This window comes from Archocentrus centrarchus, chromosome 12, assembly GCF_007364275.1.
Source record: "Archocentrus centrarchus isolate MPI-CPG fArcCen1 chromosome 12, fArcCen1, whole genome shotgun sequence".
Lineage (NCBI taxonomy): Eukaryota > Metazoa > Chordata > Actinopteri > Cichliformes > Cichlidae > Archocentrus > Archocentrus centrarchus.
Window position 1 is genome coordinate 17,413,504 of NC_044357.1, and position 27,225 is coordinate 17,440,728.

The window sequence follows — 27,225 nt, forward strand, 5'->3', positions numbered from 1 at the left end:
TTGCTGCCACCAGCTGGTGACTGGGGAGAATTGCACTTAGAAAAACCGCAAAATAAAATATAAAAATGTACAAATTTCCCAAGGTTTTTTTTTTTAACAAAGCAAGGGATTTTTAACAAAAAATTTTAAACATACTAGTTTTCTTTAGAAACAATTTTTTATTTTTATTTTCACACAATAACAGTATTATGTCAGTATTGTAAGCCTCCTGAAAAACTGACCTTTTTATATGCTTTGAGTTTGTAATGCTCAAACCTTGTAAGATCAAGTTAAAAAATTTACACCCAGTATAAAAACTTCAGCAAGGGTATGAGCTATCACTCAAGAAATCATCATGCCAAAAAGAAAAGAAATCAGTTTAGACTTGAAAAAAAAAAAAAAAAGGAATTATTGATGTTTGCAAAGCAGGAGCTGCCTATACAAAGTTATCACAGCATTTCCAAGTGTCAAGAAATTCAAAGAGAGCCACACGGTACAGAACAAGCCTGGCAGAGGTAGAAAATGAAAGATTTCCTACCTGGAAAACCAGGTAAAACTCCACTTCTGCAGAAGAGACACCTTGAAGCCAGACTGACCGCAGCCTCGGTCATAGAGACGCTGCTTATGTTTGGAGAAAGATGGGAGAGGCGAACAACCCAAAAACACCATCCCCACAGTGATAATTTCTACTCTGGTGGTTTTTGGTTTTTGTGAAATTATTTTGTTTCTGTGTGCAAAGTAAAATAAGCTACACAATAAAACTAGAATGTTTGGAAAAGCGGTGTTAAAGATTCTTTGCAGTTTATCAGCATTTCGAAAATACTTAAAAAAATACATTTTCATTTGGGGGCTAATTATTCTGTCCCTTTTTCTTTTTCTGCAAAATTTCTTTTAATTTCTAATGTCAATTAATTTCCCACAAGTCCCTGTTCTCTATGAGGACTGCATGTTCAGCTGTATCTTTTATTTTAGTGGTTTGAACAGTTCCCAACAGAAGTCACACCCAAGCTTTTGGAGACCATTTCATTATAATGCAGCTTGTTTATTTAATAAGTTAGACTTGTGACCACACCCCAAAAAAATGCTTTTGCTTTGACACAGGCGCAGTTGCAGATTGTTTGAGCTGTATTAGTGTGCCATGAGCAAATACTGTTTTATTTTATTTTTAAACTGGGGTGACCGTGTTTTCCCCAGACCCAAAGGTCTCATGGGAGACCTTTGGGTCTGGGGAAAGTTCCCACCTACATCCTTTCCCCTTTAAGTGCTAAAGCTTACTGAAAGTAAGATGCTCTATGATCTTTATACCCAGTAAAATATTAAAGCAAAGAGCTTTTTAATGGCTTGCAGATATGCTGATATCTTGTGCAACAAAGAAGTTTGGTCATATATACACTGCAGTGCAAAAGTCTCAAGCCACCCCTCGTTTTAAAGTGGTCTTGAGCAACCCATAATCCTGAGTTGGATAGGAAGATGGATGGATGGATGGATGGTCTTGAGTAATAGTTCTCCAGGCTTTCTGAAGGGCTTTCAAAGTTTTTCTTTGGCTGATTTTTCACTCATTTTCAGTCCTTGTACCATTTTCAGAGGATTTTTTTGTTGTTGTTGTTGTTTGTTTTAAGCCACTTAGCACTGACCTGTGAATCATTCAAGCATAAACATGCACCTAACTCAATGGATGAACCAGTGTTGTGTTTATACATAACAGAGAACTTACCAAAGTACCTATTTTAAATTTTATCTTTAGGCACTTTATTACTAGCATCCTGTCGCAAAACACATAATGTTCCCATTTCTTTAGCTGAATCTATGAAAAATTCCAATGATAACACAGTTTTACAGGCATAAAATAGTATTTGTACACCGACAAGGTGATTCCCAAAGAGCTATTAGCCAAAAACCTGACATATCGCAGCAGAGTGTATAGTATGTCTTTTAAAAAAAACATGGGGGAAACTGGATAAGAGGAGGACAAAACAAGAAGTAGAAGGCCTAAAAAACTATCTGCAACAGATGAGCAGTATCTGAAAGTCATGTACTTCAGAAACAGGAAAAAAATCCATCCAAGACCTGATACAGGACCTGAGAGATACATCTGGCCTTTCAGTTAGTCCATCTACTGTTCACTGAAGCCACATTGGAAATGGTCAGAGTGGAAGGGTGGCTGTCAATAAGCCATTCTTGAGGTAGGGAGAAAAGTTTGAAGGATGCCAAATTGAAGAATTGGACTGAAAATCAGTGGGAACAGGTCTGATGGAGAGATGGTTCAAATTATCATTGATATTTAAAGAGGAGGTCAAGAGAGACACAACAGTACAACAGTGAGTGTCTACAGCCATCTGTAACACATTATGGAGGCTCTGTCATGATTTGGGGGCTGCATTTCAGCCAGTGGCGTCGGGGATCTTGTCAAAATTGATGGAATTATGAAAGCAGAAAATGAGTGTCAGTTTTTGATCAGTACTATCTGGAATGCAGTACTATCTGGAAAGTGTCTGATTGGCAGTGGCTTCCTTTTTTTGCATGACAAGGACCCCAAACACAATGACAATGCTGTGAAAGCACACCTGCATAGAAAAACACACAAAAAGCCTGGAGAACTATTCCTGAAAGAAATTACAAGAATGCTTCCTAAGAGGCCAGTTCAAGACTTTTGCACAGTACTGTATTTGGAATATTTGGAAACTCTGGGATCTCCACTAGAATCTGAGAAATAAATTAAAACCCAGTTTGAGTTAGTACTGCAACCATTGTCGGAAAGACAACTGGACAGAGAAGCTTAAACAAGTTAGTTATTCTGCACACTGTGTTAAAGCGAGCACCTCCTTTATAAATGGTTTGATGATTACTTCGTGCTCTCAGATGTTAATTGGAATAGAGAACAAACTGAAAAGCAAAATGTAATATGCAAACACTTGCTGTCTTCTCATCCAGCCACACCCACATAAAAAACACAGATCATGATCGTGATCCAAAACAGCGACCCGAAGAGAAGAAATTCCTTTTACTGACACAGTGACTTTGGTATGTTCTTTGAGTTGCATTTTCATGACTTCATCCTCTTTAAAAGTTGAAACTGGGAAGCCACAGGCTGTGAGGACATCCCTACAGAGAGCACAATGACATATAATTACAGCACTGGCTTGCAAAAGAACTCCAGGAATGAACTAACCATCAAGTCTGCATTGATTATATTTTACTTTGTGGAAGGTAAAATTTCACCATCATTTTTTAGGCTTTAAGATAACAGTATTAAGCTCCAGGGCACCTGTCCTGGTGTTGAAGACTATAGAAGTTTATTGCTTTGTTAAAAACCAAAGTTTCTGTATCTCTCTGAGCAAATGGGGAGGGTTAATTTCGGCATTTGGGAGTTGAAAGTTTTATGCAAAAGAGCAAATCAATGCAGCACACCAAGGGCGTTGTGTTTCCCTATTCAACTGTTTCCATCTGGAAAGGATTTTCAAGAACATGATGCACTTGTTTGAGACACAATACATAAAGTACATCAAAAACTATGCAAAAGTGATTCATGAGTCAGTGAGACCTGTATGAGAACAAGCCACGCTATTACTGATTACTCAGAGAGGGGAGGTTTTGTTAAATCTTGAAACCATAAGAAGAAGGCATTCATGTTTGCATGGCAGAGGAGGCTCCCAACACATATTCAGTCAAATGCCAGATTTCAAAATATGTTCTTTAGTATCATATTCAGCAAAGATGCCGGATGTATACCAAACAGGAAAATCAGTGAAGCTACCTTTAAGATAAAAGTCATTAAAAAGTTTATCAGGAAAATGTTTTCCTCAATTAAATTACACAATCTTCCTTATTTTTATTAGTTAGTGCCTGATGATGTAATGTAAAATCACTTCAGTATGCTATTTTCTCTCTTATATTATCCTTTGGAGTCCCTATAAATGCTTAATTATTATTAGTAACTGCTTATAAACAATTTATAAACTAATAATTATGCTGACTATGTTTCATGTTAAAATGGCTCACTCTAAACGAAAAACGGAAACAGAAAACATATGAACTTTTTTTTTTTTTTTAAATAAAGTTGTCACTGGAAACAATGTAGCAGTAATGCTTTAATTTGAAGAATCGTGGAAGTACAGAGGGCGGAAGTTCTCCTCTCTTCCTATTGCCGGTGCATTGACGGTGTCAGCGTGCAGCTGTGCGCCCTGCCCCTTTTATTTCATTATCAGCATGCAGCTTCAAGGAGCAAATACCAAATGTCCTCTCACACCACTGATTCGTCATGTGAGCAGGGCTGAAGCTGTGAAGATGAAGTGCTATCCTTAACCGCACTGCCCGATTTTTTTACATTTTATTTTATTTTCTAATATCCAAACTCATTGTTGACATGTAGCCTGAAGCGCAGGTTATGGATCGCATATGGATATGTTGCAAAATCCTACTTCTTGTAATTGTTTGTGTGAGTTCATCGTCGCAGGACGGAGAGGACGCTTCTTGCGATGGGGCGTTTGATATTTATTTTGTTTTAGACAGGTGAGTTATGAAGGCAGACTGTTTTATGCGTGCATTAATTAATTTATTGAATCCTCGTTACCCCAGCGCAGACCGCTCAGTCCTCTCCATGTATGGCTGTGTTTAGTTCCTGTTCTGCTAGACTGCAGGAGTGACCAGAAAGTTCACTCTTATTACAATGTTATTCCCAACAATGACACGCCGACCTGTTCCCTGCTTACTCTGTGTGTCCTGCATGCACCAGCAGAATAAACGGACCCTTTACCGCTTGTTTATTTTATCCTTCTGCATGTAGTGATATAATCTGAAATTCTGTCATAAATCTCTTTGATTTTAAATTTTATTTGTACATCGGATTGCAGTGTTGTCTTGATTGTTAAACAGACTGCTGTGAGAAAGTCTTGAGCCACCCCTCATTTTGGGCTATAGCTCTCCAGACTTTCTGACGGTCTTTCAAAACTTTCCTTTGGACATTGGTTGCATTTTCATTTATTTTCAGTCCGGTCCTTGTACCTGACCATTTTCAGAGGATTTTAAGCCACTTAAAACTGATCTAAAAAGGCACCTAACTCAAAGGATAAACCAGGATTATGTCTACACATTACTGACATTATTGATGGTTGATATTTTAATTTTAATTTTTAATTTGTTTTCGCAGGTCAAGCAGCATATGGGGACACTGGGATGAGATCTATGGATTTGTGGAGCAGCTCACCAGCAGGTTTGTTAGGTGAGTACCTTTTTGTTCCAGTATTAATAATTAACTGATTAATACCCCCTCATCCTATGTATAAGAAAGCCCCAGAAAATAGTGTAAAACTTTACATAAAGCATTTTTTAAAAAAGTATTAAAGTGCCCTCTAAGAATAGAAATTAAACAAGGGAAACAAAAAGAGTCAGTAGTTCAAACAGTAGTTACTAGGAGAAAGTAGGGCAACTCTATTTCAGGCAGCAGACATCATACAAGGCCACCAGCTGCTCCAAAACCCCTCTGGGCAATAGTACTGAGGGTGTGTGTGTGAGATATCTTTAGGTTTAATAGCAGACTGCTAAATATGAGAACCAAACATGCAGCCAGATGTTGAAGGTGGTGACAACCACAACAGGCAGTCCTGTCCCCTTTCACACTAGAACAAGGCACAGGGATAGTGGTTCACTTCCTTCTCTCAAAACTCTCCCATGTTATTAATGTCTATTAACTGATGTCTTGTAATAACTGGCTGCAGCAGTGTGGCTCATACTGTTTTCCCCGCCTGTAAATGTGGCATAACGTGGTCCTGGAAACGCCCACTGCAGCACACAATGGTTTGTGTGCTTTGGCAGGCGTTTAAATCAGTCTCAGTGTGGACAGATTTTGTCAACACCGTACAAAGTTTTGCAGCTGCAAAACTTGCTGTAGCGTGTGCAATGGTAAATTGTCTTATAGGTTCTACACATTGCTTTATTATGTGTTTGTCATTTGCACATTTACTCACTGCCATGCGAGGCCTGTCATTGGGAGCAACAGTGCATTCATTCATTGTCTTGCCAAAGAACAGTTTTCAAACCACTAACCCTGTCATTAATGAACAACCTGCCCTACCACTTGAGCCACGACAGGCTCAGGTGTGTTGTTGAGCTCAAAATGAACATCCAGTTAAAAGATGGCTAACTCACGAGTACTGTGTAAAAGAATAACGGGACGGGGTGTTAAGAAGTCTTCTTCTCCTCCCTCCACCAGCCATCCAATAAACCCTAACTGCTACCCTGTTTTATGTTGTGTATAATATTTCCAAAGATGGGTGTGGTGAGAGACCTCGTTGGCCTTGTGGCTGGTGTGTAATGGCATCAAAAGGCTTGTCTCATAACTAATGCCGTGGCTTGATATTAATGTGAGACTTGGTGTCTGCTTTGTCACCGACATTGTGGTTTTCTGAGCGAAATAATGCAGTGCAATGCAATTTTAATTGATTGTTACATTTTGTTTGAGAACGTGTGTATCATGTATCACGGTGCGATTACATGTAAGCATACAAAATGTCAGAAAATGTTTGCACTGATGTGAATGTGTTTTTATTTTCAGCAAAACCGGAATGCATAATCAGAGTATGATTATGATGATGCGGCCAAAAATTATACAAATATGTGTTTACGTATGCTCACAAGCTATGTTTGTGTGTGTGTGTGTGTTTCAGCCCCAGGATGAGGGTTTCATATATCATATTTTCATATAAAGCTGTTGTAATTCTTCCACTAACTGGAGACAGGTACACATTTACTTTGTCCTTCTTTTATTACCCATCTTTCTTTCTTTTTTTTTTTTTTTTAAGTGTGTTGTGTGTGTTTTAGGTCTCAGATCGATAAAGGTCTGGAGAAGTTGAGCCAAATCAAACCTGTCGGTGAAACATTCATGCACGAAGGTTTGAAAGCGGTAGGTGTTCCTATCTGGTAGTGCAACTCCCTGCCTGCACTGTATTCCTTACAGATGTTTACTGTGTTTTCTTGATGACCTTTTAAGTGAAACTTTCCCCTAAACAACAGGCTTAATATAATCTGAATTTTTTGCCAGGTATCACAGCAAATGATATCACAAACTTCACCATCGTCCAGTATTATCATAATTCTAACTGATGGCAAGCTGGCCATCTACCCATTTGAACAGAGTGTAGAAGAGGTACTGTAACACACACACATACATACTAAATACTTAGAGAAGGTGATGTCAGTGAGGAGGTGGTTGAAGTTTGAGAAGCGGATTGTGTTAGAAAGTCATGATGAGCATCCTGTTTTCATTTTGCATAAGAATACCAAAAGTTCTGTTGTTTTTTCTGACTCTCCGTGCAGGAAAAAATGTGAAGAGACTTAATATGCTTAGTTTTCTGTAGATATAATGCCAAATTGAGGGTTAAGTGTCCCCTTGGGTGGGGTGGGGGTCAGGAAGGGCATCCGGTGGGTGTTTGAAGAAACACATGAATGGAAATATTTCTCAACACTATTACAAGACTCAACACAATAAAAGTTGAAAGGTTCAGTTTGTTCTTTTTGTATTGTGTTGCATGAACTGAACAAGCAGGTTAGAGAAACAAAACCGTATTTGCCGTGAAATCCTAATCATAATGTAAAATATACAGTATTTGATGTGAATGGGCTGTAACAATAAAAAAACATTACTTTGATCTTTTACAAGTCACATATCTTCATGGATTTACAGTATGTCAGTAGAAACAGGGCTTAACTTTTTCTCTTGTGATTCCCAGGCTGACAAAGCCAGAGGGTTTGGAGCCAGAGTGTACTGTGTTGGGGTCATGGACTTTGACCATAAACAGGTAGGATGGTTTAATATTCTACCTCTTCCATGAAGCCCTGGGAGAGAAAACTTGCTCTCTGTTACTGATACCCTTTCTAGTTGAAACACCTTTTATTTGTCTTTCTGTGTGTCTATGTGCCAGTGTGTGAAAACTTCAATAGGCTGTTATTTCTGGCCCAGATTTATGAACACACCTTGACCCCTTTGGTTATCTGCTTGAGTCAATCCAAAACCCCCAAAGGGCTGAATAGCAAGCAGCTGGCAGGGATTTGTAGTCTGTGGTTCATGCTGCACTTTATCCAAGTAAAAACACTGAATACATTTTCTAAGGCAGCTTATTTGAAGTTATTATTTGTTGGGATAGACTGGGATTTCTTCCTGTGCAAGTATTAGGTGGATGAAAGACAGCATTGTGTTGGAAAAGAAGAAGCAGGACAAACAGCGCAAACTCTTCTGCAGACTGTAGTGACTGTAAGCAATACAAAAGAAAAAAATAAAGCTGTTGTTCTGTTGTGGTTTTTTTCGTGCTATATGATTTTTTTCTATAGCTAACAAGATTTACAAAAACTGTAATTACATATGATGCAAACAATATTTCACTTAAATCTATTGTTGATCGTCTTCTGCCCTGAATCATTGCTACATTGTTTAATATATTTAATATATACAGTCTGAATGACATTATTAATCAGTGTAATATAAACTAATAGGCATATTTAACCTGCTTAACTTTACATAATCTATCATCTGTAATGTCTGAGGGTATGACTGATTTTCTACCCGCTTGCTGACCGACAGTGCTCTGTGGTTTAAAGGAGGAAGCAATTACATCATTCTCTAATTAAATAAGGCCAGACAAACTTCCTGTTCTGTGATCGTTAAAGCAGCAAATGAAGGCCTCAGCCAGCTTCCTGAAGCTTTCATCTCCTAGTAGCAGACTTTGCCTCCCTAAATGCTCAATCACAAGCCAAAAACCTCCCTGAGAGGCAGCAAGACATGAGCACAGAAATTTAAAGTACTTTGTGTATTTAAAAAAAAAAAAAAATGGGGAAGTCCAGTAATCTTTTGTTGTTTCCATTTTGGTCACAGCTTGCTGAAATAGCAGACGGCACAGAGCAAGTCTTTCCAGTTTTGTCCGGCTTTCATGCTCTCAAAGACATGGTGAACTCGGTGAGGTCACGCTGCACACAGCGACATGCAAAAACATTCACGTGCACGCTGTGGCAAGGTGAGATTATGCAGCAAACGGTATCTCTGTGTCACAGGTCCTGAAGCAAACGTGCTCTGAAGTATTCACAATAGAGCCGTCGAGCGTTTGTGTGAATGGTGAGTTTTATCGGAGTCTTTCAAGTCTCTAATATCTAAATAGGCGTCAACAAGGTATCAACAAAAATATGGTGTTACAAATTATGTTAATATGTAAACTTGATGCCTTTGCCATCCTAGCTGCTGATCTCAGTCAATCAGCTGGTCCACCAATTTTGGGTTTGGGGATAGAATTTGGCATTTGCAGTGACATGTGATCCTCTAACTTTTCATAAAGCATATACCCCAAGCAAAATGCAGGCATGCCTTTATCCACACCTCATCAGGTGTAGACAATTTACAGTTAAGCTGTGGCAACACCCAGAGACTCTTGCACTGCTACTCCAAGGTGAGCAGGGGTTGCAGAGGGGCATGACAGGGAGTTACAGGATTATATACTTCTCAGAAAAATTAAATAAAAACTTTTTACTCAGAATACAGCATCAAGTCATTTATACTTTTGGGATATTGATCTGGTCAGTTAAGTAGCAGAGGGGATTGTTAATCAGTTTCAGCTGCTGTGGGGTTAATTAAATTAACAACAGGTACACTAGAGATTCAACAATGAGACTCCCTAAACAGGTGGAGGCCATTTTTTCCCTCCATCTTTTCTGACTGTTTTTTTCATTAGATTTGCATTTGGCTAGGGTCAGTGTCACTAGTGGTAGCATGATACCTGGAATCTACAGAGGATGCACAGGTAGTCCAACTCCTCCAGGATGGCACATCAATTCGTGTCATTGACAGAAGGTTTGCTGTGTCTCCCGGCACAGTCTCAAGAGCATGAAGATGCCAGGAGACAGACAGTTACTCTAGAAGAGCTGGACAGTGCCATAGAAGGTCCTTAACCAATCAGCAGGACCAGTATCTACTCCTTTGTGCAAGGAAGTACAGGATGAGCACTGCCACAGCCCTACAACATGACCTTCAGCAGGCCACTGGTGTGAATGTCTTTGACCAAACAATCAGAAACAGACTTCATGACAGTGGCCTGAGGGCCCGACGTCCTCTAGTGGACCCTGTTCTCACTGCCCAGCACTGTAGAGCCCAAGCATTTGCCATAGAATACCAGAATTGGCAGGTTCACCACTGGTGCCCTGTGCTTTTCACAGATGAGAGCAGGTTCACCCTGAGCACATGTGACAGATGTGAAAGGGTCTGGAGAAGCTGTGGAGAATGTTATGCTGCCTGCAACATCAACAGCATGACCAGTTTAGTGGTGGGTCAATGATGGCCTAGGGAGGCATATCCATTGAGGGACACACAGACCTCTACATGCTAGGCAATGGCATCCTGACTCCCATTAGGTATTGGGATGAAATCCTTGGACCCACTGTCAGACCCTGTGCTAGTGCAGTGGGTTCTGAGTTATTTCTGGTGCACAACAATGCCTGGCCTCATTTGGTGAGAGAGTATGCAGGCAGTTCCTGGAGAAAGAAGAAATTGATACCATTAACTGGCCCCCACACTCGCCTGACCTGAATCCAATAGAACACCTCTGGTCTGTTTCAGTCCATCCGACACCACCAGGTTGCACCTCAGACTGTCCAGGAGCTCAGTAATGTCCTGGTCTAGATCTGGGAGGAGATCCCCCAGGACACCATCCATTATCTCATTAGGAACATGCCCCAATGTTATCAGGCATGCATACAAGCACAAGGGGGCCACACAAACTACTCAGTATCATTTTGAGTTGCTGCAATAAAATTTCGTAGCATACTTTCTTTCCTAACACATTACCCAGTCCATATCAGTGCAGATATCAGCATGTTTTGTTTTTGTTTTTTTTTTACAATTGAGAGCTGATGTGTTTTTAAAGTTTTACTTTAATTTTTTTGGGCAGTGTACACCGATCAGGCATACCATTATGACCACTCACAGGTCAATTGAATAACCTATTATCTCTCCATCATCATGTTAGTGGGTGGGATATATTAGGGAGCAAGTGAACATTTTGTTATCAACGTTGATGTGTTAGAAGCAGGAGAAATGGGCAAGCGTACGGATCTGAGTGAGTTTGACAAGGGCCAAATTGTGATGGCTAGACAACTGGGTCAGTGCATCTCCAAAACTGCAGCTCTTGTGGGTTGTTCCTGGTCTGCAGTGGCTAGTATCTATCAAAAGTGGTCCCCAGAAAGTGGTGAACAGTGGTGAAGGCTGGCCCATGTGGTCCGATCCAATAGATGAGCTAATGTAACTCAAATTACCAAAAAAGTTTGTGCTGGTTCTGATAGACAGGTGTCAGAATACACAATGAATCAAAGTTTGTTGCATATGAAGCTAATTGCGCTGTTACAGTTGAACGATCCACTTGATGTTTCACAGAGTCTTTCAACGTGGTCCTGAGGGGAAGTGGCTTCAGTGGATCCAAGAGGATGGACAACGTGCTCTGTTACCTCACCATCAATCAAGTGACCCACAGTCAGTAAATGATGCGCACTTATGAGCCACATGGCTGATGCAGTTAGCATTTGGATGCCAATGCTTAGGATTCACGTGCCATTCTGCCATGCTAAAGGAAGGAACTCACATCACATGTTCAGTGCACACTGATACTCTAATGTTCTGGGGGATGGTACAGTGTGCAGATGTCTGTGCTGCAGTGGAAAATCAGAGTCATGACGTCCAGAAGCAAACAGTGGCTGCATTTTATTGACTTCAGGCAGAGAACAGAGGAGATATTATGAAACTGAGCAGAAGAGGGACAAGAAGTTCTGTCTCATTAGTCCATTAACAGATCAGTGGTACAGGGTGGATTTAGAGTCACTGAGAGGACATGAGGAGATAACACATAGCTGAATCTGGCTCTCTTGTTTTTATTTCTTTTGCAATCAAATTACAACTTTAAAGCTGACTTTATTCAGGCAGTATGGCACTGAAATCTAAATAATAGCTGAACAGGTTAATACTTCTTCTGTTTGGTACATCTGTCAACTCACTGTTCATACACCAAACAAGTTGCAGAATATCATTAAGAGTAATTTCTTCTTTGCTAGTTTGCAACATGTAAAATTAGATGATGTGTCTCTGCTACGAAAAACCAAAGCAGCAAACTGAAGTAGAATATTATGCACCGTTTTCCCGCCGTTTTAGGGTCTCATAGTTCATCTTTGCCTCCTTTTCCTTTCAGCTGAAAAGCCAACAGTAGTCAAAGATGGCTATCTGCTCTGTCCAGCTCTTCGTCTACAAGAGGTTGGACAGTAAGTCAGCACACATGCAAGCACAGACACAGAATGTGTGTAACAGATTGCAGACTGACTGCAATTCCAAAAAAAAAAAAAAAAAACTCAGCCATGGATAAGTGGCTATTTGCCTGAGAGAACTTTATGAATTACATTACTGTGTTGCCATTCTTATTTGCAGATAGTGTACAAGCTTGCTGAACATACTTGTGGCCTGTGATTGCCTTAAAAAGACAAAAAAAAAAAAAAATCCAGCTCTGGATATTTTTCAGTGTGATGAATAATTTAAAACAACAGTACCTCAAGATTTCTTTGACAGCGACTTGAATTTGGCTTTTCATTCAGAAGAAGTCAAACTGCCATCAAGAGTGCCACATCAGGAAAATAATTTAAGCTGGGGGGTATTTTTTGGTTTCCTTATTTATTGTATTTATTGATATTTCTTATGGTTATATAAGTTTCAAATAATTAAGTCAGTGTATATGCAAGTAATCCCTGTGAGCCAAAAACTTTTTCTGTGCTTATCTCTGCATGTGTCGTACTGGAGAGGCCCAAATACAGGATACAGAGGCACAGAAAATAAACAAAAAGCGAACCTTTCATAGATACACTGAGTCTGAAGGGTAAGAAAAACTAAACAGGAATCCAAAAAGGGGCATGAGAAGCACAAGGAAGGCAAAGTAGGCAGACAGATAATCTGATAACAAGGGGAGAGGCAAGACTGTATACACACACACACACACACGCGCTAAGGGCAAGCACAGCATCTCAGCACAAATACCTCAAGCCAACTGTCAAGCAATCAGAGGTGTAGAGGAGGATTTGGGCACAGGATGTGAGCATCTTGCAGTTATTGAGTCGACCATTAACTCCTCTTTGTGCCAAAGTATTCTAGAGTAATCTATCTGTCCAACAGCTAAAGCTTGGATGAAATTGGGTCATTCAACAGGACCATGATCCCAATCACACTAGCAAATCTACAACATCCATCCATCCATCCATCCATCCATCCATCCATCCATCCATCCGTCCATCCATCCATCCATCCATCCATCCGTCCATCCATCCGTCCATCCATCCATCCGTCCGTCCATCCGTCCGTCCGTCCATCCGTCCGTCCGTCCATCCATCCATCCATCCATCCATCCATCCATCCATCCATCCATCCATCCATCCATCCATCCATCCATCCATCCATCAACCTGACTGAAATGCTGTGGTGGGACCATAAATGAGCTGTGCATAAATGAATGCCTGCAAACCTCATGAACTGAAGCAATGTTATGAATGAGAATGGGCCAAAATCCCTCCCCAACAATGTGACAGACTGATAAAGTCATACAGAAAAGGGTCACTTCAGGTTATTTTTTGCTAAAGAAAGTTATTCAAGCTATTGAATCATGGGGTTTCACAGTATTGCACAGAGTCCTGTGAGAAACTTTCTTTTTCACAGGACGGTGACAGTTAATGAGTATCTGTTCGTAAGCATGTCCTCTGGCTGACAATAAAATGTATTCTCTAAAAATGCAAACAGGCACAATCTTTACAGTAAAACTGTCTCAAGGTGTTGGATGAACGGAACCAGAATATCTGTGTGGCATTTAAAGAGTGAGCCAAGGTTGATTTGACTTCTTCCACTTCAAACAGCCACCACCCTCCACCCCACCCCACCCCCATAGCCCTCAAAGTTGAAATAGTCTCAGTTGGGTTTAACCTGAAGTTTAAAAACCATTCAAGAGCAAAAAATAAGGAAATCTGGTCAAAACTTGGTAAGAGTATGAATGGCAGTCATTTCCTATTGCAATGACTCAGTGTTCTTAATAATAAGCCCTTGGTGAATTTAATTAGTACCTTAAGACTATAATTTAAATAAATGCATTTACTTGCTTCATTTGAGACTACCTCACATGCATGTTTTTTTTTTTTACTGTGGTCCTTTACAGTAAAAGGCTTAGTTAATATCACATGTAGCTCTGAACATGTTTTCTGTGATTCATATAACTACAGATCAGTCGAGGTGCTGGTCAGCTTGAACAATGGAAAGTCCTACATCTCCAGTCCCATCAGCATCTATGCCACAGCATGCGTGAGTATCATTGATTTTGTATAACATAAAATGTTTTAAAGGAGACTGATAGATTTGGGCTGAGTTATGTGCATATATGATGGCAACAAGCAGCTAATATCTACAATACTGTCACACTGTCTTCTGTTATTTAATTAAGATATGACATTTTTGTGTAATTACAGGAAAGCATACTCACGTAGCTGTGATTAAGATATACTAATGTGAATGTTGTGTGCTTCCTGCAGTCAGACGGGACCTGGGTGCTCTGGTTGCTGCTGGTTTTGTTGCTGTTGCTGGGCCTGGTTTTGCTCTGGTGGTTCTGGCCTCTCTGCTGCACTGTGGTGAGGTCACACTCTTAGCGCTCTGTCTTCTGTAAAAGATATAACCTGCTTGAATATGTCAGCATTGTTGCTTAAAATATTTTGGTTCTGGTTTTCACAGGTCATCAGAGACCCACCTCCCTCTCGGCCCCCTCCTCCACCTCCTGTGATTGTGAGTATGCCACAGACTTTTTTATTTTTTAAGCCTTTTTTTTTTTTTTTTCAAGGACTTCATGCCGCTGAAGGGACACTTTGATTTTTACCACCTGCTGCCATTTTGGCAGGAAAAGCACTGAGAAAATCCAAATTTAGGTAAATACAGAGGGAGCGTAGGTGGAGCCGGGGAGAAGGACAGAAGTCGTTTGGTGGCACATTTGATTCGTCGAGCATGAGTCAGAAGGCAAAGTTCTCGCTTTGTTAAATAAATAAATAAATGCAGTGAGCTGTGCTCCTGCATGACAAATGTCCCACCAATGCACCTGAACCTTTGGTGTAAATCTACTGCACCTATGGTATATCGGAATAGACCTGTCAGCAACACAAACACGCCTTCTCTTTAACCAATTCTTTCTTGTTTTAAATTGCATGATAAAAAAAATAAAAAATTGGAATTATGGAAATTGTGAAGAAGTTTGAATTGCCCTTCGTGGGGCTTGGTGAGTTTTATGTAATCAGCATCTAGTGACCATTTATATCTCCGGTAAGCATTTTCTTCAGTTTCCATTCAGGATGACACAAACTTTTTTTTTTTTTATGCATGCAGTCCTGAATTTTGACATAGACATGGCTCAAAGGAGGTGCATTTGAGAATGCAAGTGGATCATGCTCATTGAACTATGGAAGCTTGTTTCCACCACAAGTCGAAATTTTGAGTTGTTATCTCAAAATTTCGAGTTACTGACTTGGATTTATGAAATTTTGAGAGAACTAACTCAAAATTATTGAGTTGAAATTTTTTAGAAAAAGTACAAAAAAAAAACCATTTGTGTTTTAAGGAGCCAGAAGAAGACCCTTTGCCCAAACACAGGTGGCCTACAGTGGATGCTTCATACTATGGAGGCAGAGGTGCTGGAGGAATCAAACGCATGGAGGTGAATAAAAAAAACAAAAAAAACAGGTTTTACTGCTAAGTGTGTATTAAGGTTCGATGGCTCAGTCAGTTGTACCCGTATCCTGCAGGTGCGCTGGGGGGAGAAAGGATCCACAGAGGAGGGATCCAGGCTAGAGAAGGCCAAAAATGCTGTGGTCACTATGCCAGAAGAAGTGGAGGAGCCCATCATTCCTCGTCCCCCACGAAGACCTCCTCCAGTCTTCAGCCCTCCATCGCAGTCCAAATGGTACACCCCCATCAAGGTGAGATAATGACCTCTTTTATCATTACAGTGTGCATTTCACTGCATTTTGCATTAGCAGCTTTGTAAGCAACTTTAAATATTAGTAGAGGGAGTGCTGTCATTTCTGGCTGTATTTAGGTCCTTCATAATTTGCCTGTTTTATTCACTTTTTTTAATGTTGACTTTATCTTCAGGGACGTGTTGATGCGTTGCTGGCGTTACTGAGAAGACAATATGACAGAGTGGCAATCATGAGGCCAACACCTCAGGACAAGGCAAGAAATATCAGCTGCATTTCCTTTATGAAAACCATCTTATGAACACAGCTATCAATTCAGCATATTATTGTGTGGAAAATTCTCATTGCATCCAGCTGGACGGTCACCAGCCTGTGAGTTTTCGCCAAAAATATTCAACCATCAAATTGATTAGATCAGTGATCCACCCTCTTGATCCCCCAGTGATTTGATTAGATAACATATAATAATACAGCGCCAATCTTTCTGGGTTTGTTATGTGCATAACAGCTACATAACAGCTTGCTGTATCAATTCGCTTGTTATAAATAACAGTCTAAATGCCAACGCCTGCAGAGTGTGTCATGAGACACAGCACACATGAGCTACAGTCTCCCTAATGGTTTAGTTTGAGTCTGATTTTGAGACTTATTGAGGATTTATCATTTCATTTTGTTCCTCTTATCAACTGAACTGTTTGGAGAGCTGTAAGCATATTGTTAACGTTTCATCATAATTTGATGAAAAGGTTCAAGCTCAAGTTTTTAAAAACCTCTCATGGGGCTCAGAGCTTTATAACAGATGCATTATAAAAGGTTTATTGTAGAAGATTCCACATTATTTTAAAACATTTTTGGTGCATTAAGGCCTGGTTGGGATAATTAAGTTGTGCTTCTTATAGCATATTCAGTTTAAAGTCACTTTACATTCTGCAATCAACTGTCTGGATCTGACCATGGTGTGTGTCTTGTTCTCCGCAGGGTCGCTGCATCAACTTCACCAGAGTTCAGAATCACTGAAGTTCAAACACGAGGATCAACTTTCCATTTTTTTATTCCAGTTTTGCCAAAGATGATGAAAATGTGCCCTCAAACGCAAAAGATTAATGCGCATTGTAAATAAACGTCTTTACTCACAATGTGGCGTCGATGTACCACAAAACCAGATTAATGGGTTAGCGAGCTATGTCAACCTTAAAATCAGAGGTGGCTCTCGGTAACTTGTGCCGAACACATAACTGGCCGGGAGCAGGTTACGTTAAGAGTTTTGGTTTAAAACTGACTGGAAGTGCCACATTTTCACTAGCCTCATTTTCTAAACACAACCCAGTGAAGCCCCGTTATAAAGCTGCAGCCGCACAAGCTGTGTGCATGCAGTATCAGTAGAATTTGCATGTATTCAGCTACAGAACATGGAAATCAGCTACACTTGTAAACTGTATACGCACACACACATATATATAATATATATATACCCAAAGTAAACATGTGTCCTAGTATTCCCCTCTGTTTGCATATGTGAAAAATCAAGCCAAAGAGCACATTATTTTATTTTATTTAATTGAAAGAAAATAGATAATTCTCTTTACACAACGACCTTCAGTATAAGTACCCTGACTGGTGACACAAAAGATACACACAATAGTAGCATATAAGACAAAATGTTTATAAAATGACATAAAAAGTAGCAGTCATAGCTGGATTTCAAAGAACCACATCACACACATCATCACAGCTGAGATGAAGATAAGGATGGGAATCCTGTTTTTGTACACACACACACACACACACACACATCAGTTTGCACTTCATACAGACCCATAATAGTTTTATATGTAAACTGGTGTTTGATAGCTTAACACAAAACCAGCCAACCAGCAATAAGCTCATGGCAAAACATCAAATAAAGTACATAAAAACACATTTCAGCCTTCTGATACAAAATACGACTTAATACTATAGTATAGAAAGTTACCTATATATATATATATATATATATATATATATATATATATATATATTACACAAGAACACACTGAAGTGCATTTTGATGTAGTTTGCATGAATAATATGATGTTGCTGTCACTTACACAGTTTTGCATCACCACCAGAGTCAAAGTGTGCACATCACAAAATGCTTAGAACCAAATAACATGGCTGATAAATGCACTGCCTCAATGCGTGCTGGAATAATGTCGCTGATGCACTGACTGGTATTATGCGCTTCCATTACACAAAAGTATCAAATGACTGTGCAGAGTGGGAGCTAATGGAGTGGACGTGGTGCAGGTTCTGCTCGACACGTTGGCATTAAAACTGAGGCACTCAACAAGACAACAAGCAGCAACACAACTTCTAAAAAGCAGTTGTTAGCCCGTTATTTATAACACAAATCGATGTAAATCGGTCCGTCCTTTCGGATTTCATCTCTCTGTGTGGTTCTCAGCAAGGAAATCTGCAGGGAAGCAGCGCTAATGTAGCTCTGAAACTCATTTATGCCCATAATGGTTTCGTTCAGAGACAGAACCTCCCCTTCAACATATGAATCGTTCTGCAATATGAGGCTAATGTGGGATCCGCTGGGGATATACACCCAGTCCAGAGACTTCTGGCCAATTCTGGATTCTTCTGATATTCTGTGAGCGCCTTGGACAGAGTTGATGTTGTACAAGCAGCACAGCTAATCCAGGCTCCTCTTGAGACTCATTAGTTTCATAAATTATTTAAATGCATGAAGATTTGTAGGGACAGAGGGTTACAATAATAACATAAAATGGGCGTCTTTGGCACTGGATGAATTTTATGGAGTTATCATTTATGCTCCTTGTGACCTCAAAGCCCACGTAAAAAGAATATAGGTGGGATGTGGACCCAGCTCGTATTAAGTCCAAGATTTAAACTGTGGCCGTGAGAATCTTCTGTGTCTGTATGATAATACAGTCACCTGACTGATTTACAGTCTTTAAAGCAGAGATTGTCTTGGCTTTAGGTCCGATTCTCTCGATGGAGAAGTGAAGATCTAAAAGACAAGAGATAAGCAAACCAGTGTTATTACACTCAGAAATTATTTGTGTGTGTTTATCCAAAGTTCATGATTCAAGAGTGTGTCCACACCCACCGAAGAGACCTGCGACTGTCTTTCTCCAAGTTGTTCTCTGGTCCTTCACTCTCATATGAAGCCAGATGCAGCTCTGCAAAAATAAGAAACAATAAGGGCTTTGTTTGTTTTTCAAAGCTAACAAACTATACCTGACATCTGTATGACTTATATTAGATATATGCAAGGAAGACTGAATACTGACCGTCTTCGGTAAAAATAGGTGTAGTGACAAGGTACTGAAGGATCCGCCGGTCTCTGTCGAACGGACAGATGACCTGACGCCACACCAGGAACTCGCTCACCTGTTTTGCGAGCTCCCACAGTTTCTGTTGAGACACAGTGACAACAGATTATATTAACATCACAGAAAGAAGGGACAGAAGAAAGAAAAGCTCCATGAGGTAAAAATGTATTACTCTTTTTAGCCACAGGGGGGAGTCACTACATTACATGTGAAAGCCTCTTCTCGAAGTCTGAACATGTACTGTGTAGCAGCTACAAATCTTAACTGTATGTATTAATTAAAAAAACAAATAAACAAAAAAAAACATCATCTTCTGAAGTGTGTTCTGACCTCAAAGTTGATGTGTCCATTGGACAGTCTGCTGGCACAGCCTTCATTCAGGAAGTAGATGTCTTTAATGAGGAGACTGAAGAAAGGAATCACAATCTGCAGGAGAAACACAACAGCCCGTTTACACACACACTTTCTCTGTCTGGAGCTTTTTGTTTTCAGAGCAAGTCCTGTGTGCTCTCTCACCTTCTCCTGGCTGCTGTGTGCGGTCTCAGACCTCTGGGTAGCACCACGGAGTGCAGTGCGGTAGTTACTGAAGTTACTGGATGGGTCCATCTGGTGCTGAATGAGATCACACAAAAGAGACCGTCATCAAACGCAAATCCATGTGGGCATGCACACGCTAAGGGTCTGAAATCCTGCACTTGGGCAACTGAAAAATCTTCAGTTCATAATACATGTTTATGGGAATCACTGCTGTATACCACTCATTCTTACCTCCAGGATATCAAACTTGTCTGTGTTGACTTTATTCCAGGTTTTCTTCAGTCTGGCGACAGGACTCATGTTCATCCCAGCTGGAACCCAGAGAAAGTGAGAGTAAATATAGAGCACTTACAGAGACAGATCAAGACAACGAGCTCCATGTTTGCTGTCAAATACTCACTGATGATGGCCATGAGAGAGTTGAAGTTGCCAATGTTGAAACACTCCTGAGCAACATCGATGAAGAACTCTATGATCCGCGCTCTGTGTTTCTTCTTCATCGGCTTTAATGAGAGAACAAAAGAGTGAATCAGCACAAATTCAGTACGTGAACAATATTAACTACATTTGGAGTGAATTGAGAACAGAAGAGTAGTTTGGAAAGTTCAGCTGAGCATTCGAAGGTGTTCCTTGGTCCAAAACAACTCACATCATACCCTAAACACCCTAAAGTGATGAAAAAGAACAACTTACCATACAGATCTCAGTGGCCACTAGATAACTCAGTCTGTTGAACCAGCTGACGTAAGCCTCTAGGTTGCTGGTTTTACGTTTCCGAAAGAAACCCTGAAACACAAATGACGTCATGGTTAAAACAAAGAATCAGAACAACAACAACAACAAAAAAATGAATTGTTAACTTTTGAAGCCTTTTCTGGATCTCTCTGCTATATTAAATGGTCCTACTTTTAGTTGCAACATGTTGAACATTAGCATTTTATCAGTTTCTGTAACTGGAAATTTCAACAGTTTATCCACACCATTAACTAAGCAAAAATCTGAAACACTCATACAAAATTTTAAGAAGACATTTCAACAGTTTATCCACTATGTTTATCTAATTAAATTTATAGATAGTTATTCTTATTCCTATTCCATACATTTTCCAAATAATTTCCACTTTTTTCCATACTTCTAATTTATCCACATCTAGTTAACAACAATTTAATAAAATTTTTAAAAAAAGCTCAAATGTAGATCTACCCAGATCTTTAATTAAATTTGTTTTGTTTTTATTTTTCTCACATTGGTTATTAAGCTAATGTTTCCATGCCCCTTTTGGCTACTGGTCATTCTTATATCAATATTTTTCCATTTGTTCTGTGAGATTCATCATCATCCACATAAGCGCCTTACGGTTAGCCAATAAATTATTTCATAAATCAGAAATAGAACGATACAGACTGCTGCTCCTCTATAATTTCCTTTGCTAATGGATCCTGACAGCCTTCACACCCACACAACCTCTGGACCTGCACACTGAAGTCTGTGACGTGTCTGCTAGTTATTTTCATCTCATTTACATCTACTTTGGGGCCTTTTGTTTTTTTTCTATAAGATGCTCTGTGGTGAACCTGTTTCTCAGAGGCCCTTTTATATAAACAAACATTATAAAAGCTCTGTATAAATAAATTTAACTTGGCTGTGATGATGTAATCCCAGAGATTCATGGCTCTATTAAATGCTTACACAACACTGACAGCCCACTCCACTCCAAACTTCCCCTTCTACACTTCAGGACCCCTTTTGCTGACTCAACTGCTCTTTTATACAAAGTGGGTCTTATATAACTGGCACAGCACTGGTTGGAGCACGGTTACAAACAGTGGGTGAACACTTGTTCTCAGGAGCAGTGATTGAAAACGACCCTTCAGCTCACTTACAGGCCCCTCAGATACACTTAGACATATGCAAAAGGACTTTTTCATACCGTGTCTGAGCTATGTTAAAAATAACACTGCACAAATTGTTATCTATCTGCCAGTAGATTCTCTGATGTGGTTTCCAAAGCATATTTACTTCAACTGAAGCAGACCACAAATTACACCCAAAGCAGGCCCAGAATACACTTCAAATCAAAACAATAAAGATTGACTTAAAATAACTGCAATCGTCTGCAGTCCTTTGATGCTGATAATTATAAACAGGTCATGTTACTGTATTCTTAAACTTGTCTTTACATAGTAAAACTACATGCAGCAGGCCGTAGCCGTTAGATCTAATCTCACTGCAGTCACAATTCTGCTAATTGTGACTGGAATGAGATTTATATGACTTTGTATAATCACCCCATGTCTCCAACAGAGCAGACAGCTTTCATCATTTAGAAGTCCAAAAGGAAAGGAAAGCAAATAAAGAAATGAAAATCTAGTCCAAGTCTGCAAGTTCCTGGCTGACAGGACGTGAAATATTGCGAGCTGCATGCCCAAAATCGATCTGAAAGGCTAGAGCCAAAGCTAAGCGTAGCATTTATTTGCTCAAACTCAACTGTACCTTATGGTTCTCCAGAGGATCCTTCATGGCGAATGTCTGGATAAACTCCTCAGGACCAATAAAACTCAGTCGGTCCTGAGAGCAGAAAACAGAACATGAAAACAATTAGGACAATGACAACAGCAGTTATGACACAGACAATCATAAAATCAGATGTGCACAAAGAGATTTGGAAATTTCCAAAAGACCACCACTGCAAAATGAATCACAAATTCTCACAGCAGATGTTTAGACTGACTAGCCACACATTAACCTTAGGATTAAGGCCAACTTCCTACCAGTTCAATGTGTGTAAGCTGCTGGGCGAGGACGAAGGGATCGTCGCACACGCTCAGTACGTCGCTGCGCTGCGCCGAAGCCTGCTTGCTTTTCAAGGAAGCGGGACGCTCCATTGCCACGGCATTGAGCGCAGCCACTGCCTCCTCGTACTGGCCGAGCGCAGAGAGGCGTTTGATCAGACGCTGGGTCATCTGCTGCATAGCTCGCCAAGAATACTGTAGCGCAACACAAACACCACAAATCATGAAAACTAAGGCAAAGGGGAGTGATCGTTAGCTCGAGATATCTATGGACAGTTATTACACATGAGAAGTTTTAACTACAGGAGGTGTGACGCTAACCTCATCCCCTCTGGCCACATGGTGTGTCATGTCCTTGAGGCAGCGCATCATCCTCTCATCCCTGAAGTCGTATGGAAACGTCTCAGTCCACTCAGTCAGCAGCTGTACCAGCTTAGGGGCCACCTCACGGAAACGGATCTGAAAACCATCACATGGCGCACTAAGTGACACTCAGGCAGACATGATTTCATTTATCTTACGAGAGAATCTCTCTCTGGTCAGTAATCTAAACCTCATGGCCCTCATATCTTTTAAAACACAAAGCAGTAGTGAGTGCTCCCTGTTTTTCTAAGTCAATATGCTGCCATTATTTATTTTTTTACTTTGCAGTTTTGTTTCTGCTCTGTGTGTTCCCATGTCTGGATTTTATTTGCTTAAAAAATAGCTGATAGATACTTTTTCTCAGAAAGAAGCATGTGGGTGAATGAGCTTGTGGATTTTATAGTGGGTGGTAGGTTGTGTGGGAGCAGAGAGTGAGAGAGTGAAAAGAAGCAAATTATAGCTCTGTGTGTGTGTGTGTTGTCAGCCCACCTTATCCAGCAGGGCATCTCCGGACCGCTGCTGCTCCACACACAGGTGACAAACCCTCGTCATGAGCTCGTAGGGGGGCAGGAAGAGGCGTGAACTCAGCAGGAAAGTGAACACATATGACCTCTGATGAGGAGGAAAGAACAAGACGAGAAAGGTCAACACAGGCAGGACAGCCGACCTCTTTTCTCAGACTGAACTCGTCTATTCAGAACCACTCTGTTTCTCATAAAGACTATCTTTACTGTAACTTACATCGGGGTAGTAGTCCACTGTGGGAACCAGGTGCTGAATCAGAGCCTCAAGAGATGCTGACACCAAGCTATTGTCATGGTAACACATCTCCCCATAGCTGGTGGTGACGCCGTGTCCGTAAATTCGAGCTTTCGCCGCCGCTACGCTATTGCTACGACATGACTGCTCACTGCCACTGCTGCCGCTCGTGTGGCGGTGCGCACGGCCTGGACAGGAAGTGCTGTGCTGGCGAGGGCTGTGAGGCTGCGGCGAGGAGTACGGGTTCTCAGAAAGAGCACAGCTGTTGTAATGATGCTCCTTCGCATTCACCGAGGAGACGGAGGCGCTTCGATACGCCACACTGTGAGTCTGAGGTATGTCGTAGGGGTTCTCTCCAACCGAGTAGGCACCATTGTAGATGTTCTCCCTTGCGGGTTTCGGGACAGTGCTGCTGCGGTATGGACTTACAGGCTGTGGGTGGTTGGTGCTGTTGCTGTAAGGAACGCAAGAGCTGAACTTTCCTGCATATGGTGTTGTTGGAGGCATGATGACCTTTACAAAAGATACAAGGAGCAGGTTAGGGTTGAGAAATAAGGATTAAAAACCTATTTATATGCAATTTCATACCATATAATACCCATATAATTTCCCAATCAACTGAGAAATACATTATGGATAACATGCAATCACAAGTGTGTTTGTAGATAATCTAGCAATTTTTCACAATCAGTCATCATTATTTAGAGCATCCCAATAACCCAGAGATGATAAACAGGCGACAGGGAGCTTTTTTTAATATATTTTTTCCTAATTAAAAAAAATTATATGTTATAAATGTTACAGGATATTTTAGATTAGTTCCCTAAAAGCTTATCCTAAGCAAATCTTTCTGCAACTGGGGTTGAAATATCCTGGAGAAGTTAAGCTATGGTTACACAACCTAAACTGGAGAAGGGCAACAACCAGTAGGTTTCCCCAGGTATCTGAAACGGTGGACACCAGAAGATACCAACAAAAATAAAAGCGTCCAGTTAACAAAGTGAGGACAGCGAGTAATTAAAACCAAAATTAAAATGAAAGAGAACCCCCGATTTAGTTGACAGAGAGAGAGAGCTCCAGGGTTGAGAGGGTTTCAAAGTGACACTTAACATTATTTAAACAAAACCCGAGAAGTCATTAGCCTAGACATGTAGGTGTTCTACAACAGAAACAGCAGCATGAGGCTAAATGAAATAGAAAGACTTCTGTGATTGAATTAAATCAGATCTTTTGTTTTCACTTTTTTCCTTCTATAACCCTTTTTGCATTTTTTTTGTCCAAGTAACCATCAAACACTCTAACTCCACACTGCAGAAGCCAAAAACAACACATAATTATGACATAATTTTTTGTTGATCAACTAATCTGTGATTTCCCGAAGGTTTCCCAATAATTATGGCACAATAGCTGTCAACAGACAGATTCTTTAGTCAATCTCCAGTCACAAAATCATGACTACTAATGTCTCCTGACTACAATGTTAACCTGCCTGTATCCATGGGAAGCTTCTGTGGAAGTACTGTGAAAATATGTTTGAGCAACCCCATCACGCAAAGCAAAGACTTAGAGGTGTCTGTGAAAGGAATTATACTTAATCACATAATTTCACCCCTCCTCTGTTTATTCTTTCTGCCTCTAAACACAAAGATTTCTCCTTTTGAAATTTGCAGTTTGCAGAAAGTCATTTGTTGATGTAAATTTCTACAAATCAGCTTATACTCACAACAACAGCCTGCCAGATGACACAACAGAAGTGATTTTTTTTGCCTTAATGGTTAATATAATTGGATCTGAGTTGAGTAAGCTGATCCGAGCTCACCACCGAGGCGTGCTTTAACTCTGGAGCCATCTTTATCCCACTACTGTTGTCTGTCTTGGCACCACATGCCAGCATAAGCGAGCCACACACAGTTACATATGAGCATGCACGTATACTGTGCCAGAAACAAAACCCTGCAGGAATCCAGCAGACTTTTGTTTGTCCATCACAGTGCCGACAGAGGAGTGTCTGCCTGAGCCAACATCTTACGCACACACACATACACACACCCCTGTCCACAATGGCGCCTAGCCCCATGCCGGTATAATCCAAACACACACACACACACACACACACACACACACACACACACACACACACACACACACACACACACACACACACACACACACACACAAAAACAAATGATGGCTTGAGCGACACACATGCACACTTGTATACCACACTGTTTGGCATCCTGCCAGAGCAAGCCAGTCTAGTGCCAGCCCATCTTCTGAACTCCGTGATCTCAGCCTGCTGTTCTTCTTCTAACTCAGTTAGAGATTATAGTGTCTTTACCTTCCTCGAGTTACAAAGCACAATCTGGAAAAGCACGGCTGTGGTGGTCCAAGTTGAGATAAGAGTCCCCTGAGTAATATTTACTCCAGTGTGGATGCTTTTTGTCCTTTCCTCAAGCTTCTGTTTGCATTGGAAGGTGACCTTGTGCTACGGGAAAACTAAAAAGTTCAAAAACAATCCTGTGTTTTTCCACACCGACTTCCTGAAAAGTTGACCCTTTGGATAGTTGCGGCTTCCATGCTGCTGCACTGCAATTGCACTCTTTCTAAATCATAGGTTGGACTCTCCGTGAATGACTTAATGATGGCATTGGGAGTATAATTTCATATTAAAAGCATTGTTTATATTCTCTTGTTTGTAAACTTTGAAGATTGCAGGCTTAGGAAGCAGACTGATGTGGATATAATAATACAGGAAGAGGCAGAAATGTACAGTGATGTAAGAACATTTTACCAACAAAACCACTCTTGTACTAGACTGTTTAAAATCCTAAAGAAAAACTGCACATCTGTGCATTTTCCTACCAGCTGGCATCGGTTCTCTAATGTGACAAGAAACATGACAAATGGTGCAGACTGCAGTGTCTGTTGGCTAAAATGTAATAACCCAGTTTAATCAAACGGTTAAAACAAATTGAACTTTTGATGGCGCTGCAGTAAAATCTCATCCACCGATGCATTTACACCAATGAAATGCGCTCGCACTTCATCAACAAGGTAAGCCAATTTGGCGGATTTAAAAAGTGCTTCTGTACATGAAAGCCAATCATGTCTGGCTTTTAATGAATTTGAAGGCGTCTTCGGACTACTTTTCCTAAACCATTTAATGTGGTTTTAAAGAGTACACCTAGCAATGCTGAGCCCAACAGAAGAGGGGGAGACTGGGGGAGGTCTTCAACAATAGAGGTATTATCTATGCTGTCATGGCATTAACAACCACACAAAGACCCCCAGGAAGAGATCAGAGCAGATCCCAGCAGATCAGACGCACGCAGCAGCTTTCACACACTCAGCTCTCTGCTGTCAGGCCATATGACGCCCAGCCTCTGCATGAGCCGAGGCTGAGCTCATTTTTACGTCACTCAAACCAGTAAAGCAGACTTTACTCATTCTTC

General features: G+C 40.6%; 2 protein-coding genes across 2 annotated transcripts in view; one reads left to right on the top strand and one right to left on the bottom strand.

Moving 5' to 3' along the window:
- The first annotated feature begins 4,192 nt into the window (after positions 1 to 4,192).
- Positions 4,193 to 17,350, top strand: LOC115789102 (anthrax toxin receptor 2-like). Its single transcript, XM_030742312.1, has 17 exons — positions 4,193 to 4,488; positions 5,126 to 5,197; positions 6,642 to 6,713; positions 6,796 to 6,877; positions 7,016 to 7,120; positions 7,704 to 7,772; positions 8,843 to 8,923; positions 9,019 to 9,079; positions 11,384 to 11,479; positions 12,189 to 12,258; positions 14,248 to 14,326; positions 14,554 to 14,649; positions 14,750 to 14,800; positions 15,624 to 15,719; positions 15,808 to 15,981; positions 16,157 to 16,237; positions 16,960 to 17,350. Exons 1-17 carry the CDS (start codon positions 4,364 to 4,366, stop codon positions 16,996 to 16,998), a joined length of 1,449 nt encoding a protein of 482 aa, XP_030598172.1. The 5' UTR covers positions 4,193 to 4,363; the 3' UTR covers positions 16,999 to 17,350.
- Positions 17,351 to 17,521: 171 nt separating this feature from the next.
- The window catches only part of LOC115789101 (ras-GEF domain-containing family member 1B-B-like), a 12,718-nt gene continuing 3,014 nt past the window's right edge, over positions 17,522 to 27,225 (bottom strand). The window contains exons 2-14 of the mRNA XM_030742311.1: positions 23,756 to 24,286; positions 23,504 to 23,626; positions 22,973 to 23,110; positions 22,631 to 22,846; positions 22,353 to 22,427; positions 20,553 to 20,645; positions 20,260 to 20,362; positions 20,091 to 20,170; positions 19,839 to 19,934; positions 19,653 to 19,748; positions 19,281 to 19,404; positions 19,097 to 19,169; positions 17,522 to 18,997 (exon numbers count right to left, since the gene is read on the bottom strand). Coding sequence (XP_030598171.1) covers positions 18,964 to 18,997; positions 19,097 to 19,169; positions 19,281 to 19,404; positions 19,653 to 19,748; positions 19,839 to 19,934; positions 20,091 to 20,170; positions 20,260 to 20,362; positions 20,553 to 20,645; positions 22,353 to 22,427; positions 22,631 to 22,846; positions 22,973 to 23,110; positions 23,504 to 23,626; positions 23,756 to 24,280 — 1,776 coding nt within the window. The 5' untranslated portion in view covers positions 24,281 to 24,286 and the 3' untranslated portion in view covers positions 17,522 to 18,963. The remainder of the gene's footprint in view (positions 18,998 to 19,096; positions 19,170 to 19,280; positions 19,405 to 19,652; positions 19,749 to 19,838; positions 19,935 to 20,090; positions 20,171 to 20,259; positions 20,363 to 20,552; positions 20,646 to 22,352; positions 22,428 to 22,630; positions 22,847 to 22,972; positions 23,111 to 23,503; positions 23,627 to 23,755; positions 24,287 to 27,225) is intronic.